This window comes from Protopterus annectens, chromosome 9.part0 (assembly GCF_019279795.1).
Source record: "Protopterus annectens isolate FY-2018-M chromosome 9.part0, PAN1.0, whole genome shotgun sequence".
Classification (NCBI taxonomy): domain Eukaryota; kingdom Metazoa; phylum Chordata; order Ceratodontiformes; family Protopteridae; genus Protopterus; species Protopterus annectens.
In genome coordinates, this window is record NC_056743.1 from 738,844,957 (window position 1) to 738,867,900 (window position 22,944).

Here is a 22,944-nt window from a genome sequence, read left to right on the forward strand (position 1 = left end):
AAAATACTTAAAATCTGGAAAGGTAGTCTTTCTGGTCGGGCTGGAAAAGACAGGAAATGACCCAAAATGGCCTTAAAATCTGGAAAGGTAGTCTTTTCTGTTACTTCATATCAGGTGGATGACTGAAGCTGAGGAATTTAAACGTGTTTTGTTTAATGTCATATATCTAGTTCTGTTGATGTTTGATTATGCATTTATTTTAGATTTACTGCGATTCTTAACTAAGTTTCAGCTTTTTTTAAATAGTAGTGTTGCTCAAACTGTGGAATATGATATAACTTACCATTCTTGGTGCCTTCTTAGGCAGAATGTCTGTAACAACTCTGATGCCAGTCTCTGTTTTTGAGTGGTATATTAAGTAGATGAATGATTTGTAAGTTTTTCCATTATAAGACATTTCCTTTTCTTTTTTGAGAGAAAAGCTCATACGAAGGAGTTTACAGTTAGATGTCTGCTTTGATGAAAGGGAGCACTTTTTTTGTCAAAATTGCTTTTTTTTAATTGTGTAGTCTCACTGCCATTTAACTTACAGTATAGCATAGTGTAGCATATTTGTTCATTCTTGCCTGGCATGGTTGCTGCTGGAGTAATGTTGTTTACAGTCTTGATGTTACAGAACTACTTAAGCTATTTGCAGTTCTTACAATATGGATGACCATTAGTGACCATCTTTATAATAAAAATGCAGTTAAGAATAAGATGCTATAATACTAGCTGAATCTTTAGATTTCAAACATCTTGAGACAGCATGGCACTAGACCTCATTGTAGGAGAACAGCAGGATGTTCCTCTTTCAAAAAGCAGATAAGTTACTGCACAAGACCAGTGCTGCTGTTTGGAAGAATATAGTGATTTCTTTCCATTTGTTTTGTTATAAGCTTTGTCTTCAGATGACATACATTTATTTGATTTGCAGAGTGAAGAGAAGAACCGACAGCTACAGGAATGGTTGGAGGATGCAAAGCAGAAACTACAGCAAACTTTGCAGAAGGCTGAAACGTTGCCTGAAATTGAAGCCCAGCTAGCGCAACGAGTAGCAGCCCTTACCAAGGTATCTTTTTTAGCCAATAATATACATAATATGCCATTTCACATTACAGTTTTATGTGGCTGTACTTTTTTGTTTTCTGTATGATGGAGGTGAAATATTGTTAACAGACTTTTATGCAGGAAAGTTGAAAGTCTTATTCTAGGATACACTGAGATATTATAGCAATAACCCATGCCTGGGTGTGGGTAATGCTGGATTTACCCACGGTTGGTGTGGTTTGGTCACGAGGGTGAAGCCCGAGTGGCCAAACAAAGCCAACCGTGGGTAAATCCAGCATTACCCACACCCAGAAGTGGGTTATTGCTATTATACAGTGACATTATTTAAGTAAAAAAATAATTACTTTTCTTAAATAATGGCATTGTATAATGCCTCCTTGCTGCCCTTCCGCAGCTGTCTGGTATTCTGAGGCAGTTCTGATGTACTGCGCATGCGTATGCCTATGCAGTACATCAGAGCTGTGGGCAAAAGCAATGGAGAAAGCAAGATCTCCGTTGCTTTTTACACACTGTCTCGCTATGTTAAACCCATTTAACATAGCGAGACAGTTTTGAAAAAAGCAACGGAGAAAGCAAGATCTCCGTTGCTTTTTACAAACTGTCTCACTATGTTAAAGGAGTTTGAGATAGCGAGACAGCTTTAAAAAAAGCAACGGAGAATCTCCGTTGCTTTTTTTAAAGCTGTCTCGCTATGTTAAACTCGTTTAACATAGCGAGACAGTATGAAGCAACAGAGATCTTGCGTTCTCCATTGCTTAAAAAAGAGTTAATAGTAATGGAAAAAGTCCGGGCAACCGGACCTTTTTTCCATTACTATAACTGATTTACAACGTGCATGCTGACCAATCAGCGTGCACGTTGTTGAATATTAATGGGGGTTCGTTGTATAATATCTAAGTTGTGCTAGACTGAATGACAGTAGATTGTCTACAGATACTCTAATGTACTCTCACCCCTTAGTCGAAGCTGTGCTACAGTAAGTTCAGACATAATTACCCATTTCATTGGTAGAAATTAAGTTTTGTCTTAACTAACCTTGTTATTGGGTGGTCATTTCTTCAGCAAGGAGTATTTCTAAGCCACACACATATTCTTGGAGGCCTGCTTACCTTACCTTTCACAAGGCAAAATTATATTGGTTTTATAAGCCTTCCTTCCTACCTATTACTACAGTCTGCATTTGGAAATAGTCTGTGCAATTATAAGTCATATTTTTCATATATTTTTTTTTTTGTTAGGAGAGTTTTTCCCTCATTGCATGGTTATACACATACTTTGCTGAATCAAGTAAAACTATATGGAAAAGGTAACCAGTTTTTCCTTTCCTAGTGGCTCTTGGGTTATTTTGAATAATATTGTGTTATGTTTGGCAACATTTCTTAATCATCTGCTAAGCACTGTGCTGGGGCTTTGCCTTTTGTTACTGTCTACTTGGGTAATGTTTCACCAGATAACTTTAATTTTGTTTGTTTATGTGTGTATTTTTATTAGAAAAACATTTAGTAGAAAGAAGAATTGAAAAAGCTTAAAGTAATAGAGGAATATTATGCATTTATTTACTTATTTGCTTACATTATGTTGATGGGGTTAGACCTACTGGGCAGAAGCTCATTTTCAGTGGGGGTCTGAAAGCAGTAGAAAGGTCCAACTACAAATGAATAAACAAGAATTTGAGTAAGAAGTGTATGAATAAATCAAGATCAAGCAGCAAGCTAGGGCAGAAGAAGAGCTTAGACAATATATAGTGCACTTTTAGAAATAATAGAGGTTATAGAATTTAATTGTAGCATAAACAGGAAACAGAAAAATTACACATTGGTTACATCAAGGTTGTGTAACTCATTCTGTAAGATAGGACTCGGTCAGACAAAGTTAAGGCTGTTGTATTATAAACAGGAAATCAAAATATCACAAGTTTGTTATATCAAGGTCAAGCAATTCACTCACTGTAAGAAAATCTATTAAACAGTTTAAAGGTTGTAAATTGGAAAGTGACAGGTGTAATAAGAGTTAAAATACAGATGATAGAATAGTTGTCATGGCTGACATATAAGGTAGATTTAAGGTGTCAGAGGTAATGAAGATAAGATGTAGGTGATAGAATAGTTAGTTTGGTAACAAATCAAACCGTAGCTGTAAATGAAGAAGTCGCTCAGTTGAATGTAGTTGAAACTTTACTGCTAAATGAAGTTTATACAATAAAAACACTCAACTAGAGTTTGCAGTAAAACCACTAAGTTAGAGTTTGATACAATAAAGCCACTAAGAGTTTACAATAAAACCACCAAGTCAAAGTTCACAGTAAAACAATTAAGTTAGAGTTGTATACACTTTATTATATTTCCAGCATTCACCTGTATGACTGATTTGTTTTGATTTTTATTTACATGGCATGGTTTTAAAATGCTAGTGATAATAGTTATTTTGGTGGAAATGTGCAGATAATTCAAGAAGCAGAGATGAACTGAGTCACGAGGTCAATCATGTTGTACTATATTTGGCACAATTTGTAGGTTTGCTGAAAAGAGCTTTGCATGAGTTTTTGAATCCCTCAGAGTCAGTAATTTTCTTTGCTTTGCTTCGCAGTGAATTCCAAGTGTAAGCTAGGAAAATGGAAGGAGCTTGGTCACCCACATTGGAGAAGACATTGACCACTTCCAGGAGATCTTTGTTGAAGATCTGATGGTTCTGGTTGTTTGTTATTTTTGCATGGAATTTAGAGTTGGGCATCTGTTGCTGAAGAGGATTTTATCTTTTTAAAGTTTTTATTGGATTTTCAATTTGTAAAATAATCACAACAATATTTACAGTCAGGAGATTTGTGAACATAATAAATGAAAAAAATTCAACTAAACCTCACACACAAAAGAAGAAACAACAGTTTGCAGGAGTGTCCATTAACCATCAAGTCATTTAAGTTATTATACATTACACTAAATGTAAAATGTAGCTGCTGAGTGAAAGTGTGGTTTAGCTTGGATTTATTAAGGTTACCAGCAGCTGAAAAACTATAAAATAGTTTGGAGAGAAGTAGTGTGTTAGCTAAGGTGATTTCAGATGCAGATGGTAAGCGATTTTTGATAGGTTCAGAATGCCAATTTTTTATGAATTTCTTACACAGTGGCATTTTTGTGATACATGAACATAAATTTATTATCAGTAGTCATACCCAAGCATTTGTAATGATCTAATCCCTGAATGACACAATTAATTATTATGACTAAGTGAGGAGATAATGCAGTGTCCTTGATTTTGGCTTTCTTCTCTTTAAGGATGAACTTTGAGTCATTTAACCAAGATAGTAATGTGTCTGTTGAGTGTTTCATATGGGTCAGAACTGTAGTTAGGTTATGAGAACTACACAAGACTGTAGACTGTTCTGCTTATTTAGGAGTTTAGGGTTGTTTGTAGAAGCAGATCATGAACCACCGAACTACAGTATGGGTGTTGCATAATTTAAGAAGTCTTGGCAGTAATATGTTACAATGACTAAGTTAAAAGCTTTTGAGAAGTCTATGAATGGTCAGGCTATTACATCACCTTTGTTGCATTCAGTTGCTACATAGTACAATATTTCCACTAATGCTATTTGCGTGCAATGATCAGGTCAAAATATACAGTGAGGCAGTGATTTTATTATGCTGGTTAGGATAGCTAATTAGTTGGATGTGAACTACCCTTTACAGAGGAGGCTAAGGACAGGTATGTGACTGTATTTTTCAGGTTTAGATTTATCACCTTCTTAATAGTCTGGAGAAGTGAACATGAAAAGAGAATGTAGGTGAAGCCTAACTTCATATAAATGACTTAATGTGACAGTAATAATAAGTGCAGATGAAACAGAAAGCAGACCTATTACTTTTACTGACTATCAGATGGAACAACTTTACATCCATCATTATCTTTGCTAAAGAGAGTCATCAGACAAATGCCCACTGTGTGGGACAGTGGCAGCAGATGACTTTAAAGCAAAGGAGGGCATCAAGAAGCAACCAAATGGATGGGACTAACTGGCATAGTGCAGGTCTATATTATGGCAGATTATTGACTGTCTAACTCTCATCTGATTAGCATCTGTGTTCACTCGCCTTCATCCACAAACTGCTGGAAGTTATAGTTCAGTATAGCCACTTTATTGACTATGTGTGCCTCACATGTCTGTTTGTGATCAAATAAAATAAAAATAATGGCCACAGTAATGAATTTCAGCTTGTTTTATTCAAACTCATACTAACCGTGTCAAGCCAAATTGGCAACTGTTTAATTGTGATGAAGTGACAGCAGGGATCAGTCAGTTTCATACACAAACTGCCTCTTTTGCAATAATTTCACCCAATGTCTGTGACGGTATATACCTGCGATATCTGATTGTGATCAAATGAAAGAATAAATACAGGCAGGGAAGATGGTCATACCCATCCTGAGGGTGGAGTTTGAAGCTTGAAGTGATTCCAGAGATGAGAGAACGTGAGATGAGCAGAGTGGTGAAATGCCCTAGGGCCAAGGGGAGGCACTTCTCCAATGTGTGCCTTATTCCATTACCAGCAAAAAAAGATGTCACCACTCCAGAATGGGTGTGGACAGGAATAACAGAAGCTTCATGAATGATGCTGCATGAGCCAGTCGCTGCTCTATTCCCCTTCCCACTCTGCTAGTGGTCCTTAAACCAGAGGCATAGTACTTGTTTCAAGTTGCTGTCAACATTCCCTTCCACCAGTGGTCCCCAAAAGAGGGGGTAGTATTGAGGTTGGGAGTTGGAGCAATTTGAGTGCTGCTGGGCAGTTAATGTTCAGAGCTGCAGCCTCTCCCCATCTCCAAAAAAAAAAAGGTTCCACATAGTGACTACTTGACATAGACAGGGGTGTGCAATCACCAAAAGATCAGCAGCTTAAAGGCAGACAGTTCTCAACTCAAATTTATTTTATCATGCACAAGTTAACTGGCAGTTGTCACACCAGTTTAGCAAACAGCTTTGTAGCAAGAGTGTCTTGACTCACTTCTCTAAGGGCTCCTTTCATTTACCAAAACAAACTAAACAGTAAATCCCAACATATACTTGCTTTAAAACAACAGAATCCTCCATGGGGAACTTGAAATCCTGTAGGACTGCAAACACAAATATCCATACTAGCCTGTCAAAATCTTTTTGGCACTGAAACCCAAAAACAGCAGTGCAGCGACTAAGCTTTTAACTCTGCCCATTATCTTGAAGATATGATGTACAAAATTCCTTGGCTAAATCTGCATGTTAAAGCCGACTGATCCCTGTGCACCACATGAAGGGTCATCCGCTTCATTTGTTAGCCCAAATCTTCACAAAAATTTTAAAGTCAGTGTTAAATAACAAAATGGGGTAATATCAAGATGGATCTTTCCATGGGCTCATGTAACTTTGTATCTGCCACTGCACATCAATGTTTAAATGGTTTCAGGCAGATATTGGATGCCTATAATTTTGGGGAAAAAAACAGTCTTAAAAATATTACAACATTGGGCAGACGAGTTCTCTGAACTTCCACAGATGAACCTTTGGGGATGGCTGAGCTTCATGATCAGTATCTTACTTGGAACCCACACCCCTGAAACAGAGAATAAATAATGCAGTCTGTGCTGCTATAGCAAAGAAAACTGAAGTGGGTACATCCATTTATCAAACAACTCAATACTGCCATCATCTTGAGTCACATCCTCATCACTAACTGTCACCGAAATAGGGAAAGGATGCTCATCAATCAATCCCCCTTTCCCTATTTTCTACATGGGGTTAGGGTGTTTTGTCAGCTGTAGTCATGTCTCTCAATTTAGTGTCCTACCTTCTTTGATAGTCATGACTGACTGTTGCAGATCTTCTCTTAAACAATCTGTCCATCTCTTTGCTAGATGCTGTCCTTTCCTCTTGCCTTCTTCCTGTCTGTTCCAAATCTTCTTCACCATATTTTCTTCTACTTTTCTGCATGTGCATATATACATGTAACTATTTCAAGCATGAGCATTAATGCCCTTCTAGCCTGCCAATATACCAAAACACTTGTTCCCATAATAAGTGTCCAGGCTGTTCTTAAAGAATATCTAAACTGGTATTTGTTAATCGGTTCCATGCATCAGATGTTCTCTCAGAGAACCAATTGCTGTACTTCTCATTCCTACAGAATCTTCTGCATAGGTTGTCTGATGATTCTCTACTACTTTTTGATAACCCCAAACATTCCCAGAGGTAGTTGTCTCTTAAGTGCCCTATGTACCTGATTAAGGTCTCCTCTAAATATCTATATGAAACACTATACATGTTCACATATTTTAGGCTTTCATAATGACTTAAATTTTCATATCCGTGGATGTCATTGATATATTTCCTCTGTATTCTTTCCAGTTTACTCATGCTTGTTTTTTGTAAGATTTCCATATTATTATTCCATACTTAGGGTTAGGTGTAATGTAACTAACAAACAACATCTTCATCATTTCTGATTTCCTAGATTTTATAAATATTTTATACAACCTGTAATTCCTTAACTATCATTAAATAAATTGGTTGATATGATTAGAAAAACTCAAAGCTGGATCTACCCATATACCCAGGTCCTTAAATGAATTTACAGTTTTAATCACTGTGTTGCTGACATTCCTTATGAAGGGTGTCTGACTATCTTCTGTTTTTTTCTGTCTGCCTTGCAACGTGATAAAGTTTCTTTGCACCATCTACTGAATCACTTTCTAGAAGCTGGTAGAGTGCCTCATGAGGAGTGAAAGGGGGCTTCCCCCTTGCAGTAAAAATGTATTCAGTATTTTGAATTTTCACTCTTTTGGGATTCTGTCTTTTGGTTTGTCAGTCTTCTGAAGTAGACCTACAAGAATTTGTTTGAAATCAAACATATATGCACAATTCAGTATCTTACAGTAATTATAGCAAAAATTTAAATACAACATTGTGAATGGTACTTCATCATCATGTACAAACCAAAAAACATCACTTCTTAACATGATCTAGAATGTTCACTTTTCTTAGCTATAGGGCATAACACACCGACAAGCCACCTAACACCTATTACCTATGTTAAAATGCTTTACAATTTATTGCCAGCCTTCAACAATGGCATGCCTTTATCCCATTTGTCACAGTTATCCCACTGATGTACTTATTTGATCTTTTTTCATTATTTTCCTTTGTTGCAATAAAAGATGCACAGATTTCTACTGGAAAAATAGTTATTTTCTTAACAATTTAAAATATATTTTGGATATTATAACGTTACATTAGGAGGAATATACAAATCTACAATGCTAGACCTTGCCATTGATCATAAAACCTTGCAAACTAGTCTATAGTTAACTTTATGCCTGTCTTGTAATACTTCCCATGATAACATCTTTGCTGAAAATCTATTCAATTGATCCAGCCACTCACTCATGTAAGGTTAAAAAAATACAACTATCATCATGCCTAGATTGCAGTCTTCATTTTTCATTGTGAAATGCTCAGTCATATAAAATAATAGGGCAATGCTGACATTTGTTACAGTATTCTTTTTTAAAACAATATACATATTTATTAAATTATCACTTATGACATAAATAATCAATAGTGCATAACATACTCACTAGCCATCTAACACCCATTACTTTTATATAAATGAAAACAAACCATATTGACATAATCTTAGCTGCAAGCATTTTATATCACAAACCATAGTGACATAATTTTAGCTGCAAACATTATACATCACTTATCTAGCCAATCATTGTCAGTCAGACATTACATAGCTCATTCAAATCCTCCATTTTTAAACATCATTCCAACTCTGTATGTATTATTCCCACAATTCCCATTTTTTATATGTAATTTGCTCCCACCCTTTTCTTAAATGTTGTTATTGATTTTACAAAATGAATGTAATTTTCATAACTTTGCAATATAAAACATAATTTACACTAAACGTCCCAATTCCAGTTGTTTTATTTCAGTTACTATATTCACTACTTCTAATGTATTCTTGATATTGCCCTGCATCTTTATACCCTCAGACAGTATTGGTATCAGTATAACTATAATACAGTCCCTGTTTAACTTCCCATATTATTACTGCTAGAAGGATTTTTTTTACTCTGAATAACCTTGCATCAGAGATTCCTTTCCATCTCATAATGAAAATCTGCAATAAATTCCTTGTTAATAAACTGAAATTTACAATGTATAAAAGCACAGTTTAAAGGCATTCAAAATATTAATTACTGAGGTCATCATAGGGCTTTAGTAGATATGAATTCACTTTGTACCTCCATGCTTAATCATTACCAATATTATTATAATCTTTGTACCTCTGTATAGCAAGCTTTATCAACTTCCTGCTAACAGGGACAAGTCTTCTCAAAGACATTTACTCAATATTACGTGCACATAATATAAATCTTTCACAAATTTTGTCCTTTGAAAAATGTAAAGATGGAGAGATTGCCGGTTGTCTGAATTGCTAAGCTTGCTGAAGTAGGGAAACAACCATGTCGTGTCACCTAAGGATGGTGTTGTGTCCTGATGACTTCAACCCCTTGCAGAAGTGAAAAACAGTTAAGTGCTGACTCCCGTTGTCCCATGTTTAGGATATTACTGAGCATGTGCAAGAAAGAGGGAGAGAAAAAGTAAAAACACTATACACACCAACCCTTAATATGACTGGAGTAAGTCCAAGGGAGGATTCAGTAAATCTAGCAATCAAAGTGAGGCACTGGGATCAACTTATGGTCACCTGGGTGGCTTAAAAATAAACTTCTTATGTATAGCAATCCAGATATTGTACAATAGTACAGAAAGGCCATATTCCTCAGCCTTGCTGTTATCGCATTCTCACACCAATACTGTTGATCAGCTGATGTGTCAACCAAAAGGAGTACACAGAAAAGTTGTTGACAAAAGCAAAATGTGTGAAATAATCTTATATATGTATATGGATATGTATGTGTGTGTGAGTATTTATATATATATATATGGATCTACTTTGTTTGATAGAAAACACATTTCACTGAAACTCATTTCGTTGAAGCCTCATATCACTGAAAATGAATTGCCTGAGCACAATTCACTGAAAGCTCACTTCAGTGAAAACTCATTTGACTGAAACTCATTTCATCTAAAAAGGTATATGCCCTATTCCCCACTGTAGTGCGATCCTGGAGTTAGTATATATAGTAAAGGGGTGTGTGGGGGGCACAGTCCCCCCACATTGGGGGGTGTGGTGGACGTAGCCCCCCCACCTATTTTAAATGTTGTAAACCATAGACATGGATACTTACAAGTTGAATGAATGAATAACTCTTTCCAGAAGATAATATATACCCAAACTATGTGGGGGGGACTATGTCCCCCACAACCCCCAGTGTGGGGAGCTGTTCCCCCCACACCCCCCTTACTATATATACTAACTCCAGGATCGCAATACAGTGGGGAACAGGGCACTTCCCACAAACTATATTACTCTTCTCCAAGTATAAGCTGGGGAGGTTTCCCCCCTGCGCCCCCCACACTCCCTGCTACTTAAATATTTCAACTCCGAGACTGCACTTAGTGTAGTGAAGTGCAATCTTGGAGTTGATATGTGTAAGTAGCAAAGGGTGTGGGAGGTGAAGGGGGGCTTGACCCTCTGAGTATAATTGAAGGGTAATATGTTTCTGTATGTACTTTTGCTGGAATATAGTAGGTGTTGGTATCCTTTTTGTTTTCAGTATTTTGAGTTTTACGTGTTTTGAACTTCTGAGATTTTGATCTTCAGGATTTTGGACTTTCAGGATTCTGTAGTGCTCCCATATATCATGTGTATATATATATATATATATATATATATATATATATATATATATATATATATATATATAGTTTCAAAAATCCATGCAGTCAAAGAATCACACTTGGAGAAAATGTACAGAAAGGAAAAAAGCAAGACAAAGGCAACCACCAGGCTATCATAAAACCTTTTTTAATGAAAATAATAAATAAAAGATAAGAACATTAAAACGGCAGGATAAGTGCTTTTGGGTTAAACCCTTCTTCAAATCTGCCATTACAGAATTAAACAAAATATTTGTATTTGAGATGTAACAAATCAGATGTCTCCTTTCAGACACTGCCTCTAATTTATCCAGTCGATATCTTCTATGCAATCTACACCTCTTCAAAGCAGATAGGTTCAGATTTTAACAGACATGCAGTAGAATTAGGTTTAAGGAGTAGATTTGTATTGAGACCAGGAGTACGGTATGCCTGTAGTTCTGCTATCCATCTAATTTCACATTGCTCAGTTTGTGTTGTAAAATCACCACCTTGAACATTTTCTTTTACTACTTGCAAAACCACGTGCTCTGGATTTTCTGAAATATGTTTGCACAATGGGCTCCTCAAATCTCCTAACTGAGTATCACTAATATGCTTGGAAATGCATTCCTTTAGCTGTCTGTTGGTTTTACGAAAATAAAAACTTTTACAGGAGACACATTTTACTACGTATATCAAATGCGGTGTCTTTTTTCAAGTTGAACTGAGAACTCTTTGAAGTTTGGATAAGAGCACTCAAGATTTATTTATTTGTTAACTTTCCCATTGTTCCTAGTTTGAATGGACTTCCAAAAATACATAAATCAATGGACAATCCACCGATACACCTCATTGTATCAGGCAATGGGTGGATGACTGAACCCTTGTCTATATATATTGAACATCAACTCAAGTTTTAGCTAAAGCACCTGCTGTGATAAAAGAAATGAAGGACTTTGTATATATGTTGCTAAGTGAAGAAAAAAGCACCAGTATGGAAACACAGCACTCACAGTTCAAAATATCCCCAGGTTGAAAAGGCAGCAAACAACAGACAGCAGGTAAAATAAATCCAAGTTTAATGCATATACAAACTGGTAAACCCTTTCGCTATAGAATCATAGCTTCTTCAGACCCTAATGTAACAACATCTTTACTAAACATTTATGTAACACTGTCATAATACACAGACCAGTCAAGTGCTAGAACTAATAAAACAATTAAAATAGTTAAATCTGAACTTACTAAAAAAGTGAACCCAGCAAAAGGAAATAGACCATGCTTTTTCCTTTTCCTTCTGGCTTTTAAAACAGGTTTCAAAGGTACAAATTTATTTAAACCTTGCTTCACATCTTTCTATTTCCCTTTCAATGTTACCCGACCTAGAATTCTCATATAGAATGTCTAACGCAGTAGAAGAAAACCTATGTGCATTACTTTGCATCTGAACACTTTTAGCTAAGGCATTGACAGTGTTACCTTTATTTATACAATATATATTATATACATACATGCACGTGCATACAAGTATATTTTAATTATCGAAATGCAAAGGCATGGAAACTGAAGTGATGAAGTGATTGATGCTAGCTTTTTGAAATTCAACACATCAAAAAATTCAAAACATCTGAAATAAAATTGGTTGTGATTGGAACACCAAAACCCCATCACACATTCATGTCAAATTTGTCTGAATAGTGGTAGTGTTACAGAAAGGATTTTTGAAAGATAATGTGCAACAATAAGGCTACCAGGTATTAGTAAGGTGGACACAGGGATTTGCCCCCTGCCCGCCTTTATAATACCTGCACTTTACCTTTCATTAACACTGCCACTAATCTAGACAGCATGGCTTGCCCCCCCCCTTACATGTAGTGTAGGGTTGTGTGGTTTGTGTGTTGTGGGTAGAATGTTGTGTGTGTTATGTGGTGTATGTATTTTTGTGATTGTGTGAGTCATGATTGTGGGTTTCGGGATTGTGAATGGTTCGGCTTTTTAGTTTCGAAATACTGAAATTCGAGATTTCAGTATTTCAAGATTATGAAGTGGAACCATATATATATATATATATATATATATATATATATATATATATATACCTATATGGATCTACTGCCAATGAATGAAAGTACGAGCCACCAAATTTAACTTGCCCGACCTTAATCCATCAAAACTCCACTTAAACGAACCAACGGATTGCTGAATACCTTTCACAGGGAAAGGATCCACTTGACCACCATGGAAACCAAATGAAACGGAAAACAAATAAACCCACCAAAGTAGGGGGCTTCACTTCCCACACCCCCCATGTGGGGAGCTTCTTCCCCTACTTTAATATACCAATTCTGGATTTGCACTACACAGGGAGAGGCCACAGTTCACCATGGTGGTCAAGTGGTTCCTTTCCCTGTGAAATGTATTCGGCAGTCCGGTGTTTAGTTTAAGTGGAGTTTCGGTGAATTAAGGTCGGGTAAGTTAAATTCTGTGGCTCATACATTCGTTCAATAAAGTAGATCCATGTGTGTGTGTGTGTGTGTGTGTGTGTGTGTGTGTGTCTGTATATACACAGTTAGACAATGGAGGCTGAGGGAATCAAATCCTGTTCTTCAAGATTTGATTCCTTTAGCCTCCATTGCCTAACTCTGTGCCTCTGAGCAACTTTCTTAACCAGACACCGCTCCTAGGCTGAGTCTGAAAAAGGTCCTTGAAGATCAGCAGTGTGCTCCGGTAAACAAACATAAATAAATATATGTAATTATGTATGCCCTTTGCAGCAGCAACAGAATTTTATTTTCCCTAACTATGATATGCTTCATACTTGCAAATAATGCAGTGCAAAAACAAAGTCCTTTCTTCACGTCAGGGAGATCACAGTGCTGGTAATATTATGTGTGTTTGTACAGCTGCATATATAAAGAGAGATGTACAAGATGTACAAGAATGCAGAACTCCTATGTTTCTTTCATAGCAACCCCAAGTTCAAATTTATTATAGCACTTATTTCCTAAGCAGTTAAGTACATATCAAAGAGGTCTGCCCCAATTTATCAAAACCCTCATGGACAAGACCATACAGTTGCCAGTTTAGTTTGTTGAACTGTTTTTCCTTAGATTGCAGTACAGTAGTGATAAGGGAATTTGTTCTTTTCCCTACTGTAGTACGATCTCACAGCTAGTATAAATAATTAGCTGGGGGGCTTTTTCTCCTGCAAAAACATTATTTGTGTTGTTGGCAAGTGTTGTGTGGCTTTATGTTAGTTTTTCAATTTACTGCTTTGTTGACCATATCGTCTGTAATATGTGGGTTTTGACAATGTGTTTTTTTGATAAGTTGATGTAGATGCAATCAAAGTGAAGCAAGATATAAATTTTACAATGGCCTTAAAGAAAAACATATTACAAACAATGTAAGGGAATTTATGGGTAAGCACTCTAAATACTCTATTAACAAGATATCAGCAAAGCACTGCAGCTCTGTAGAGCAGGTGTATAAAGCCCTGACTACAACTCACATGACTTGAAATCAATTAGGAGCTTGAGAAGCTAGACGGACCACGTGTGATGCGTGAGAGAAATGAGATTTATGTCAGTTCTTGCCTGGAAGAGAGGGTTGTGGTTGTTCCTCCTCCTTTGCTGACCTAACTCTGATGGGTGGGGCCATTCATCACTCTCCTTGAGAATATGTTAAGGCAGAAGGGAAGGGACATAGGTGGAAAACTGGATGGGTGCGCCGGGCACACCCAAATTAGTACTGGTAGCCCTCAAAGAAGCATGTCAAGAGGTTGGCTTGCTTCAGTATTGGGGGCAATAGGCAAACCTATCTGTAGTGCTGTAGAATCTAATACCACCAGGTGTAGGGTTGAGGCTGCATAACAAAAAATGCCCAAATGGCTGCCTGAATGACAGCTCCTCCACTGGCTGTAACCTCACGTGGAATGAATGGGCCGGGAACAGCTGTCCATGTATAAGGAACAAATAAGGCAGTAGATCTCCGGAAAATGATGATCAGCCAGCAGTGGGACCCTTAAAAAAATGTATAAAAATGCTTATGTTTTCTGCTGCCACAAAATGTGTGTCTTGCAGTTATTTTTATGTAAATTTACATAGTTCAGATTTCTTTAAAATGATATAACTCATGTAATGCTGCTTGAGCTAGCAGCTAAAGTCCGCCTTTGCTTATATTTTTTTCATGTTCATTCTATATTTTTAATTTTTGTGAAATGTTATTTATGTAAATTTTTTCCTTAATTCTGTTTACATTTTTTTGGAGCTTTTCTCCCCAGGCCTCCACTGAAAATGGGCACTTAATGGCCAAGTGGACTATCCCAGTAAATAAATGTCAACAAATACATAAAAATGTATATATGTAAACAAAACAGTTTGAAACAGAATGCCCACTGAGGGCACACAGAAAATGTCCCAAATCAGTTTGTACTGGAGAATGTCCACCCAAGTGCTCCAAGCAAATAACTCACAGTGGGCAAGAAGTCCACAGCCACCAAAACCACACAGTGGCAAAATTCTTCACAGTCCACTGTTTTGTACAAAAGCTGGAGCTTGTACAGGGAGTCAGCATCTCAGGAGATCATTCAAAAAGAAAAAGTAAATAAATGTTCAAAATGGAATTTCATGAAAAAAGCAGGAAGTATGTGACTGTGCATCTTTCTACTATGCATACTGAAATTCTTAACTTCTAACAGTTTTTGAAGCCTCAAACCTTAAAACTGGATGCGTTATTCACCTAAGTTGATTTGTAATTTATGCTATTTTCATAAGTAATTCAGTGTGATCAAGCAGTCTGCATATATTTTCTTAGTAATTTTGTACAGAGATATTTATTTGATGTTTTCATATTTGACTCTGTCAGAAGTTGTTCTTTGCTACTGTATACAGTACTGTGTATACGTGTCTAGGGATTCCAGTATGTTAGCAGCATGGCTGATACTTCCACACATCTAGCATGATATTCTCACATATTGTAGGATGCTTGCTAATGAGCAAAAGGATAAGATAGAAGTGCTTCAGAAATAGAAAGTTACAACTGACTGCTTCTAAAAATAAGTGTTATTTTCCAGTCTGGCTGTGTTATATTCACCAGCTCTTTATAAAGTTCCTGCAGCTGTTGTGATAATTTAGAAAATGAAATTTGTAGAGATTATACTCCGGTTTACTCCTTCATTCCTGATACGGTCTGACTATACTCATGATTACACTCACTGCCCCTGGCATTCCCGTTCTCATTATACTGTTGAGAGATTTTTTTGATGTTTGGTATTGCAATAAAGACAAGGCAAAGGCAGTCCAGAGTACAGATTTCTTTGATAATTAGACAAAATTATTAAAAAGGTAGCTTTTTAACAAAACATTTCAGTCTTCTACTAGCAATCAGTTTGGCACCACAAAGAGAAGACAGTTCCAGTAGATATGTAAGATGCCGGAAGATTGTTTAACCTTATTATACATTTTCTCATGACATCATAAAGCCTATTCGAAATGTTTTTATGACAAATGCTTGAAACCTGAAAATTTTAGTCCTTTGTTAAAATAATGATATGAGCTGACCATGAATACTGAAGGAATTTGTACAACACTGTCCATCCCATTAACAATTCTGTTTAATATGTCATGAGAGGGTGTCATATGATGCTTCTCTTTCACAGTAATGGTGTGAAGGAAAAAACATGTTAAGACAATTCAGTAATGGGAAAATGAGCCTTTGCTAAAGGAAATGTTATTGACTATATTAAATTCCATTTGGCTTTAAGGTTGTCTGTAGCATGGATTCAGATGGAAGTTAAAGCACATTGAGCTAATATCTGCGCATGCATAATCAAATAACTAGATATTTGAGCTCTTGACATAACAGAAGATTATCAAAACATTAAGTACGGTATTCTTCATCTCTGCAAAGAAGACCTGAGTGAGAAAGCTCCATAATTTACATGTGACTGTGAATTTAGAAACATATTTGAATTGGAATTTGACTACTGCATAGGTGTTTATAGGTTCATAAGTGTTTACTAGGCTAACGACCACAAAGGTCTTGCCATGCATCCCAAATCTCTGACAAGGTCTGATACCTTTGATAAGTATAAACATGGGCCTGAGAGATGAACGATTTACAGCTTACCTCGGTCAATTAGAGAGACAGGTGTCAAACCAGGGATGGATTTTCCCATCTAATTGTCCAAGTTGCATTTGAATTGGGTTAGAGAGGAACTCTGCTTCACATGGATGGGGAGCCTGTTCTATAGACGGGGTAGTCTGTTGGATATATACCTCTCTCTCCAGCAGGTCCTATTTATATCACAGGCAAGGTTTAATGTACGACATGTAGTGATTATAAAAGAAGTCTGGAGTCGTCTTCTGTTATACATTTTTAATTTAGTAATGAAAGAAGGGATGGTCTTATTTATTTGCTACTGCAGTAAGGCAGACACTTCAGAAAAGGAAACGGAATTAGAAGCTAGCTGAGAAAAGTCACTTGCCCAGCAGTGGAGTGTCATCTTTAGAGGACAAACTGCCAGGTAGTACACTTGCTCTATAAGAGATAAGTCACTTGTTTTTATGTTCCAGGAGATGAGAGTATAGCCTACTTGTATATTTAATTAAAAAAAAGGAAAACAGCTCAGCTCACATTAAATTCATTAGATGAGGATTTTATTGTTTTTATGTATGTATGTGTATATTTATGTAGTTGTTTGTTTGTCTGTTATACTCCCCCCACCAGCTATGTTTTTGTTCTCATTTCTGCTTGCAGTACCCCTACCTAACCATTCTCTGCAAGGGTCCCTGTTTTGGGAGAAAGATAGTAAGCTTACAAGTGTTTCTATCCCCACCAGACTAAAGAGCAGAACAGCACAAGTTGGGACCATGAAACTGGTTATTTGAGGTGTTTTGCTTCTAAACATCCTGTTAATACTTCAAGAAGGCATACAGTGCCTGGTTTACGGGTCAGGTTTCTGATTTTTGAGTAATACATACTTGTGTTTGACACCCTTTGTAAGTGGAAGCTTTATGTACAATTTCTAGCTTCTACTGGGGACTGCTGTCGTAATGTGCACCTCAAGTGGCATGCATCCCTAGTAGGTAAAGCTCATAGGTAAGTACTAGTCTTGCTGCCCTTGCAGACCACTTTAAGGCTAGACAATTTCTCTTTCAAAGGTGAGAATCAAACTCTGTGTCTGTGAGGTTAACACATTAGCCGTTATGCCAATCCCCAACCCATTCTTTCCCATTGCGGGGGGTTAGCAGGCATAGCCTGATTATTCCTCCATTTGTCAACTAGCTCTTCAAATGGCCAGACTTCTAATTGACCATGTATCTTCTGGGTCACAGGTATGGCTCTAGTCCTGCATGACATAGAGCTGGCTTGATAAATATACATTTACTGCAGATTTTGCCAAACAAATACCTAGTACCTCAGTCCAGTTTGTCTTCCAAGGAGAAAAATCTGCAAACCTTTAAGTGAATGGATATGTACCTGCATGTATAAGCCATTTATTCACAGTTTACTGTTATTTCAAATGAACATTAGTAAGCATTCAGTTTTGTACTTTATTGTAATTTTTTTTATTATGTCATTATTTTGTACTTCATTGTCAGAATACCCTCATAACCTCCTTCTCTCCCAACTTCAAATAATTCATTCTATTTCTTTATCAACCCACTTTCTGCCCCAGTATTTCATCTATCAACTCCCTCTACATACCTATTAGAACTCTGCTAAGCTCTGAACAACATCTCCTGACTATTCTCAAGCCTAAGACCAATATAGGAAAAAAAAAACCCTCTAACTCTTACCCTGTTGAGAAATGGAATAAACTGCCTTTAGACCTCTGTTACATAAGATCCAAATCACTTTTCAGGAAGGCAGTAAAATTCACTTAAAGGAAAATAAATTATGTTTGTGCTGTCTTCCCCCTAGTTGAGTCATCTCCCAAGGTATCCTATTCTCCTATCTGGCTTCTATTTTTGTGTAACTCTACCTTTCTCCTTATTTCCCTCTCTTTTACAACACTGATACTCATCTTTCCTTCCTCTCTCCTTCTAATATGCACTTTTTAAAATTCTTTTCACACTAGACCTACTCTTTTCCTACTCACAGCCAGTCTAACTTTTCTGTATAATTCTTTCAAAAGTTAATGTCTGTCTTTATTGTTTGTTGTTTGTGTCCTCTGTATCTCCTCATGCTGAAAGGTATATTCATATTGCTTTATATTTTAAACTTGCTATTACTTATGTTTATGTAATTTTTTGGTTCATCTTATGTTAAATTAATTGTATGGTAAATTAATTGTATGTTTTTCTGTGGAGCTTTTCTCCCTGGGTCTCCCCTGAAAAAAGGGCTTTGTCCCAGTTGGACTAACCCGGTCAACAAATGTCAAAGAAATAATTGTTCATAGAACTGACCCTTAAACATTTACTGTAGGCATAACTGTGTTATTTTTTTATTTTTATATATCATTTAGTTGAATTTTCTGGCTGGATTGAGGCCCGCATTCATTGGAGGCTGGGAATTCTGTTTGGTTAAGTGACTTAATCAGGGTCTCAGCAGGCAAAAAGTGACTGAGGAGATCGTACCCAGGGTTGCAGGATGAGTCTTTTCGTACATTTCATAGTCTTAGCCTTCTGCACTTAGCTGCTATTTGGAATGCTTGATAATTCATATTTGTAATTATAAAGAATTGTAAGTAAATGGCATGGGTCCTCAGCTGCATGCATTTGAAATGTTATTTTTGCTCCTTAGAGCACATTTGGTTTGAGGTTACCAGGGGTTGGTTTGGTAAAACTTGAGTAGGTGTATAGAAATCTGTACATGTGCAACTTTATTTAGGGTTTATTCTTACCTTCCATTACTTATTTCCATTTGTTGACCAGGGGTAGTCCAAGTAAGTGAAAATCCCGTTTTCAGCGCAGGCCTAGGGAGAAAGTCTCCACAGTTATTCAACAGCTGTAAAACTAAAATCAAGTAAACATGGACATTCTTGAATGCATATACAAAACAATTACAAAATACTTATGTGAATAAATAGAAAAACATCAACAATGAAGGTTACAAATAAATCCACTGACAATATATGACAACAGTTAAATATAATGTTAAGAATTTAGACCGTATAGCTGAGGTTGAGGAAGAGTGGGAGAGACTTGAATGTATAGGATTTGTAGATATGAGGGGTGGCGATTAAATTTAGGTACAAAGACTGGTGCAAGACATTGTAGAGTGTACTGCAATGTCGTGTTTACTCTTATGTCTGAAGTCTAGGGGAATGCAATTCCACTGCTTGGAAACACAATCACCCTGGTGTTTATTTGATTTGACAGCTTCTAGGAGGTTTGTAGGGAAGTTAGAGATAGGTGAGCATCTGCTGTGTTCATACACAACTTTAAGTGAGGTTTTTAATTAGTTAAATGTTAAAAGGCAGTTCAGCTATATCCAGTTAATTTTATGAAGTGCATTACAAGAATGAGTTTTGTCGGGCCATTAACAGCATATTTTGCAGTGTTATTGTATGTCTGTTTTAACTTTCCTAGGTGAGTTTTTGGAATATTAGTAAGGATAGAGGATGCCTAAAGTAACGTAGGTAGTAACAGAGTTTGTGCTTCATGTAGTTGTGATGTTAGTTTTAGGTAAAGTTTTGATCTGCATAACATGCCCAGCAATTATATGTGGCTTGTTTCACACTTCATCAGCATTTTACTAATTTTGTGCATTAGAGTGTACTAGTGCTGAGTTAAAAGTCCTGTATTGTGATGTAATAATTTTGCATCTTAAACTGGTCTGGCTGGTTGTCCCCTTGTGAGAGAAGAGACTGTACTGCTATTTCCGGTAAAATTACACATAACTTCCTTGTTAATGGGCTTCTCTACTAACCCACTCATTTAGGCTCACAAGTGGTGGCATATCTGTCTTTATCCAAAACATCAACACCTCTTGACTAAGCGACTAGGACAAGGACCTTGAACTCTTTCATATCCTAATATCAACAAATAAGACCTCATAACATATCCTGGGAAAAGCCAGAACCTTTCTTTGAATCCTGCCATGTTTAACCATATGCTAATTTTTTGAGGGCTACAAGATTATGCCCAGGTTTGGGGAAATTTTTTAGAAATTACAAACTGATTGCTACAACGATGTCCTTCAAGAATGCAACTGCAGTCATAACATGTGGGTTGTCCTGCCTCAGGCAGCCCTCGGTCGGCCGGATTCCAAAGTCTGGGTCCGACGTCGGCTGATGTCGCATTTTTCTCCGACGTCAGAGCGGCTGGAGTACATAAGCATCAGCCGACGCCATTTTCTTCAGTCTTTCTTGCCGCGCGGTGCCCGAAGCAGAAGCAGTTCGCAAGTGCCGGTCGGTCAGCTCCTGTATTCTACAATACCGAAGTCATCAAAAAAGCTAAGTACCCCGTTGGGGACCTTTTCTTGCCTCAGCCGATGTCAGAAATTACTGAAAAAGTTAATAATTGTCTTTCTTGTGGTAAACAAATACCTCATAAGGATTTCCATTCTCACTGCCTCCCTTGCCTGGGCCCAGACCACGACGTCTCGGCCTGTGTAGCCTGTGCTCGCTTCAACAAGCGCACTCTCAGGCGCCGGGCGGAGTTCGCTGAGGATTTTTTCGGCGATAATTTTGCTTACACCATGCCGTCAGATCTTCCGACATCGCAAACTACCAAAAAGTGAAAAGACCGGGACCAACATCCTCGGCCCACGTCTACCACCGACTCCACGCCAAAACCTAGCGCGAGTGCTCCGGTTCCCTCTGAGATGGTCTCTCCACCGCTCCGGACCGAAGACACCGCATTACCGACGACTCCGATTCCAGACATTACTCCGACGCCAGTTATAGATTTTCCTCCGGATACCGAAACCGAGGAAATGCCCGAGACCATTGCTGTAGACAAGGTCACTCCTGCACGTGGAGCTGCCAGGCCTCCTATGGCCATGTCTATTAAGGCCTACACTAGGGCTAAGGCAGCCAGCAAAACAAAGCATATTACTTCTAAATCCTTACCTCAGCCGACTCCAGACACAAATTATGTCCATGGCTGCTGATTTAATTTCCATGATTAGAGGTTCACAGGCCCATCCTGAGAGAGCATCCCAGCCTCCTCCTGATAAAAGGCCCCGGGTTGAACCCTCTGACCCTACTCCTTCAGATGAAGATTCTGAGGGCTCTGTCCACTCTGATAGCCAGGAAGAGCTCTTCCAGACCTATGAGGACTCGGATGCAGAAGATTCCATCCCTTCAGCCTCCCCTCCTGAGGATATTTCTTTTGGGGAAGTTCTGCACACCATGAGGGAACATTTCAAGTGGCAAGGCCAGGAATATTCTGATTCTAGGAAACGCCTGAGGACTTTCCTTAAGAAGCCTCAGCACAGGCCCTTAGCTATTCCTCCTGTACTTGATGTTCTGGATGATTTGTATTCTGACTCTAGTGCTACCCCTGATTCTCTTCCTCCTGCTCCAGCCAAGCCAGACAGGTATTACAGGGTCCCAGAAACTCATTCCCATTTATTCAGGGCCCATACTGCTGATTTGGAAACTATTTCACAGGGGCCTAAAGGAGTTTCAGCCTCCACCTCAAAAAATCCTTTGCCCTCCAACAGGGAAGCGAGGTCATTAGAGAGATGGGGCAAAAGGTTTACACATCCACTACCTTATCTATGAGAGCTTTAAATTGCCTTTTCATATGTTACAATATCAGGATTATCTCTTAGAAGATTTACAAAAAACATTAGCTTCTCCTGATCCTTTAGACAGGAAGACTTTGCAGGAAGCTGTACATAACACTCAGCAAGTAAGCAATCACTTCCTGCAGTGTGGATATGATGCACTGGAAGCTTCATGTAGGGCAGCTATGACAGGGGCAGTGATTCGTAGACATGCTTGGTTAAAAGATTAACCTCTACCAGATCATGTAAAAGCAAAACTTCTGGATGCACCTTTGGAGAAAAACAAGCTTTTTGGTGCAAATGCTAAGGATGTGTTAAAGACCATCGAAGAAAAAGCAAAATCAGTTCAGACTGTGAAAGATTTCCTCCAGGTTCAACCCCCCAGATTCAGTAGGAATTGGCCTTCAAATAAC

The 22,944-nt window shown here is 37.7% G+C and overlaps 1 protein-coding gene across 1 annotated transcript in view; it reads left to right on the forward strand.

The window, feature by feature from the left end:
- Positions 1-22,944, forward strand: part of PPFIA3 (PTPRF interacting protein alpha 3) — a 2,479,399-nt gene that overhangs the window by 1,845,083 nt on the left and 611,372 nt on the right. The window contains exon 9 of the mRNA XM_044083361.1: positions 917-1,051. Coding sequence (XP_043939296.1) covers positions 917-1,051 — 135 coding nt within the window. The remainder of the gene's footprint in view (positions 1-916; positions 1,052-22,944) is intronic.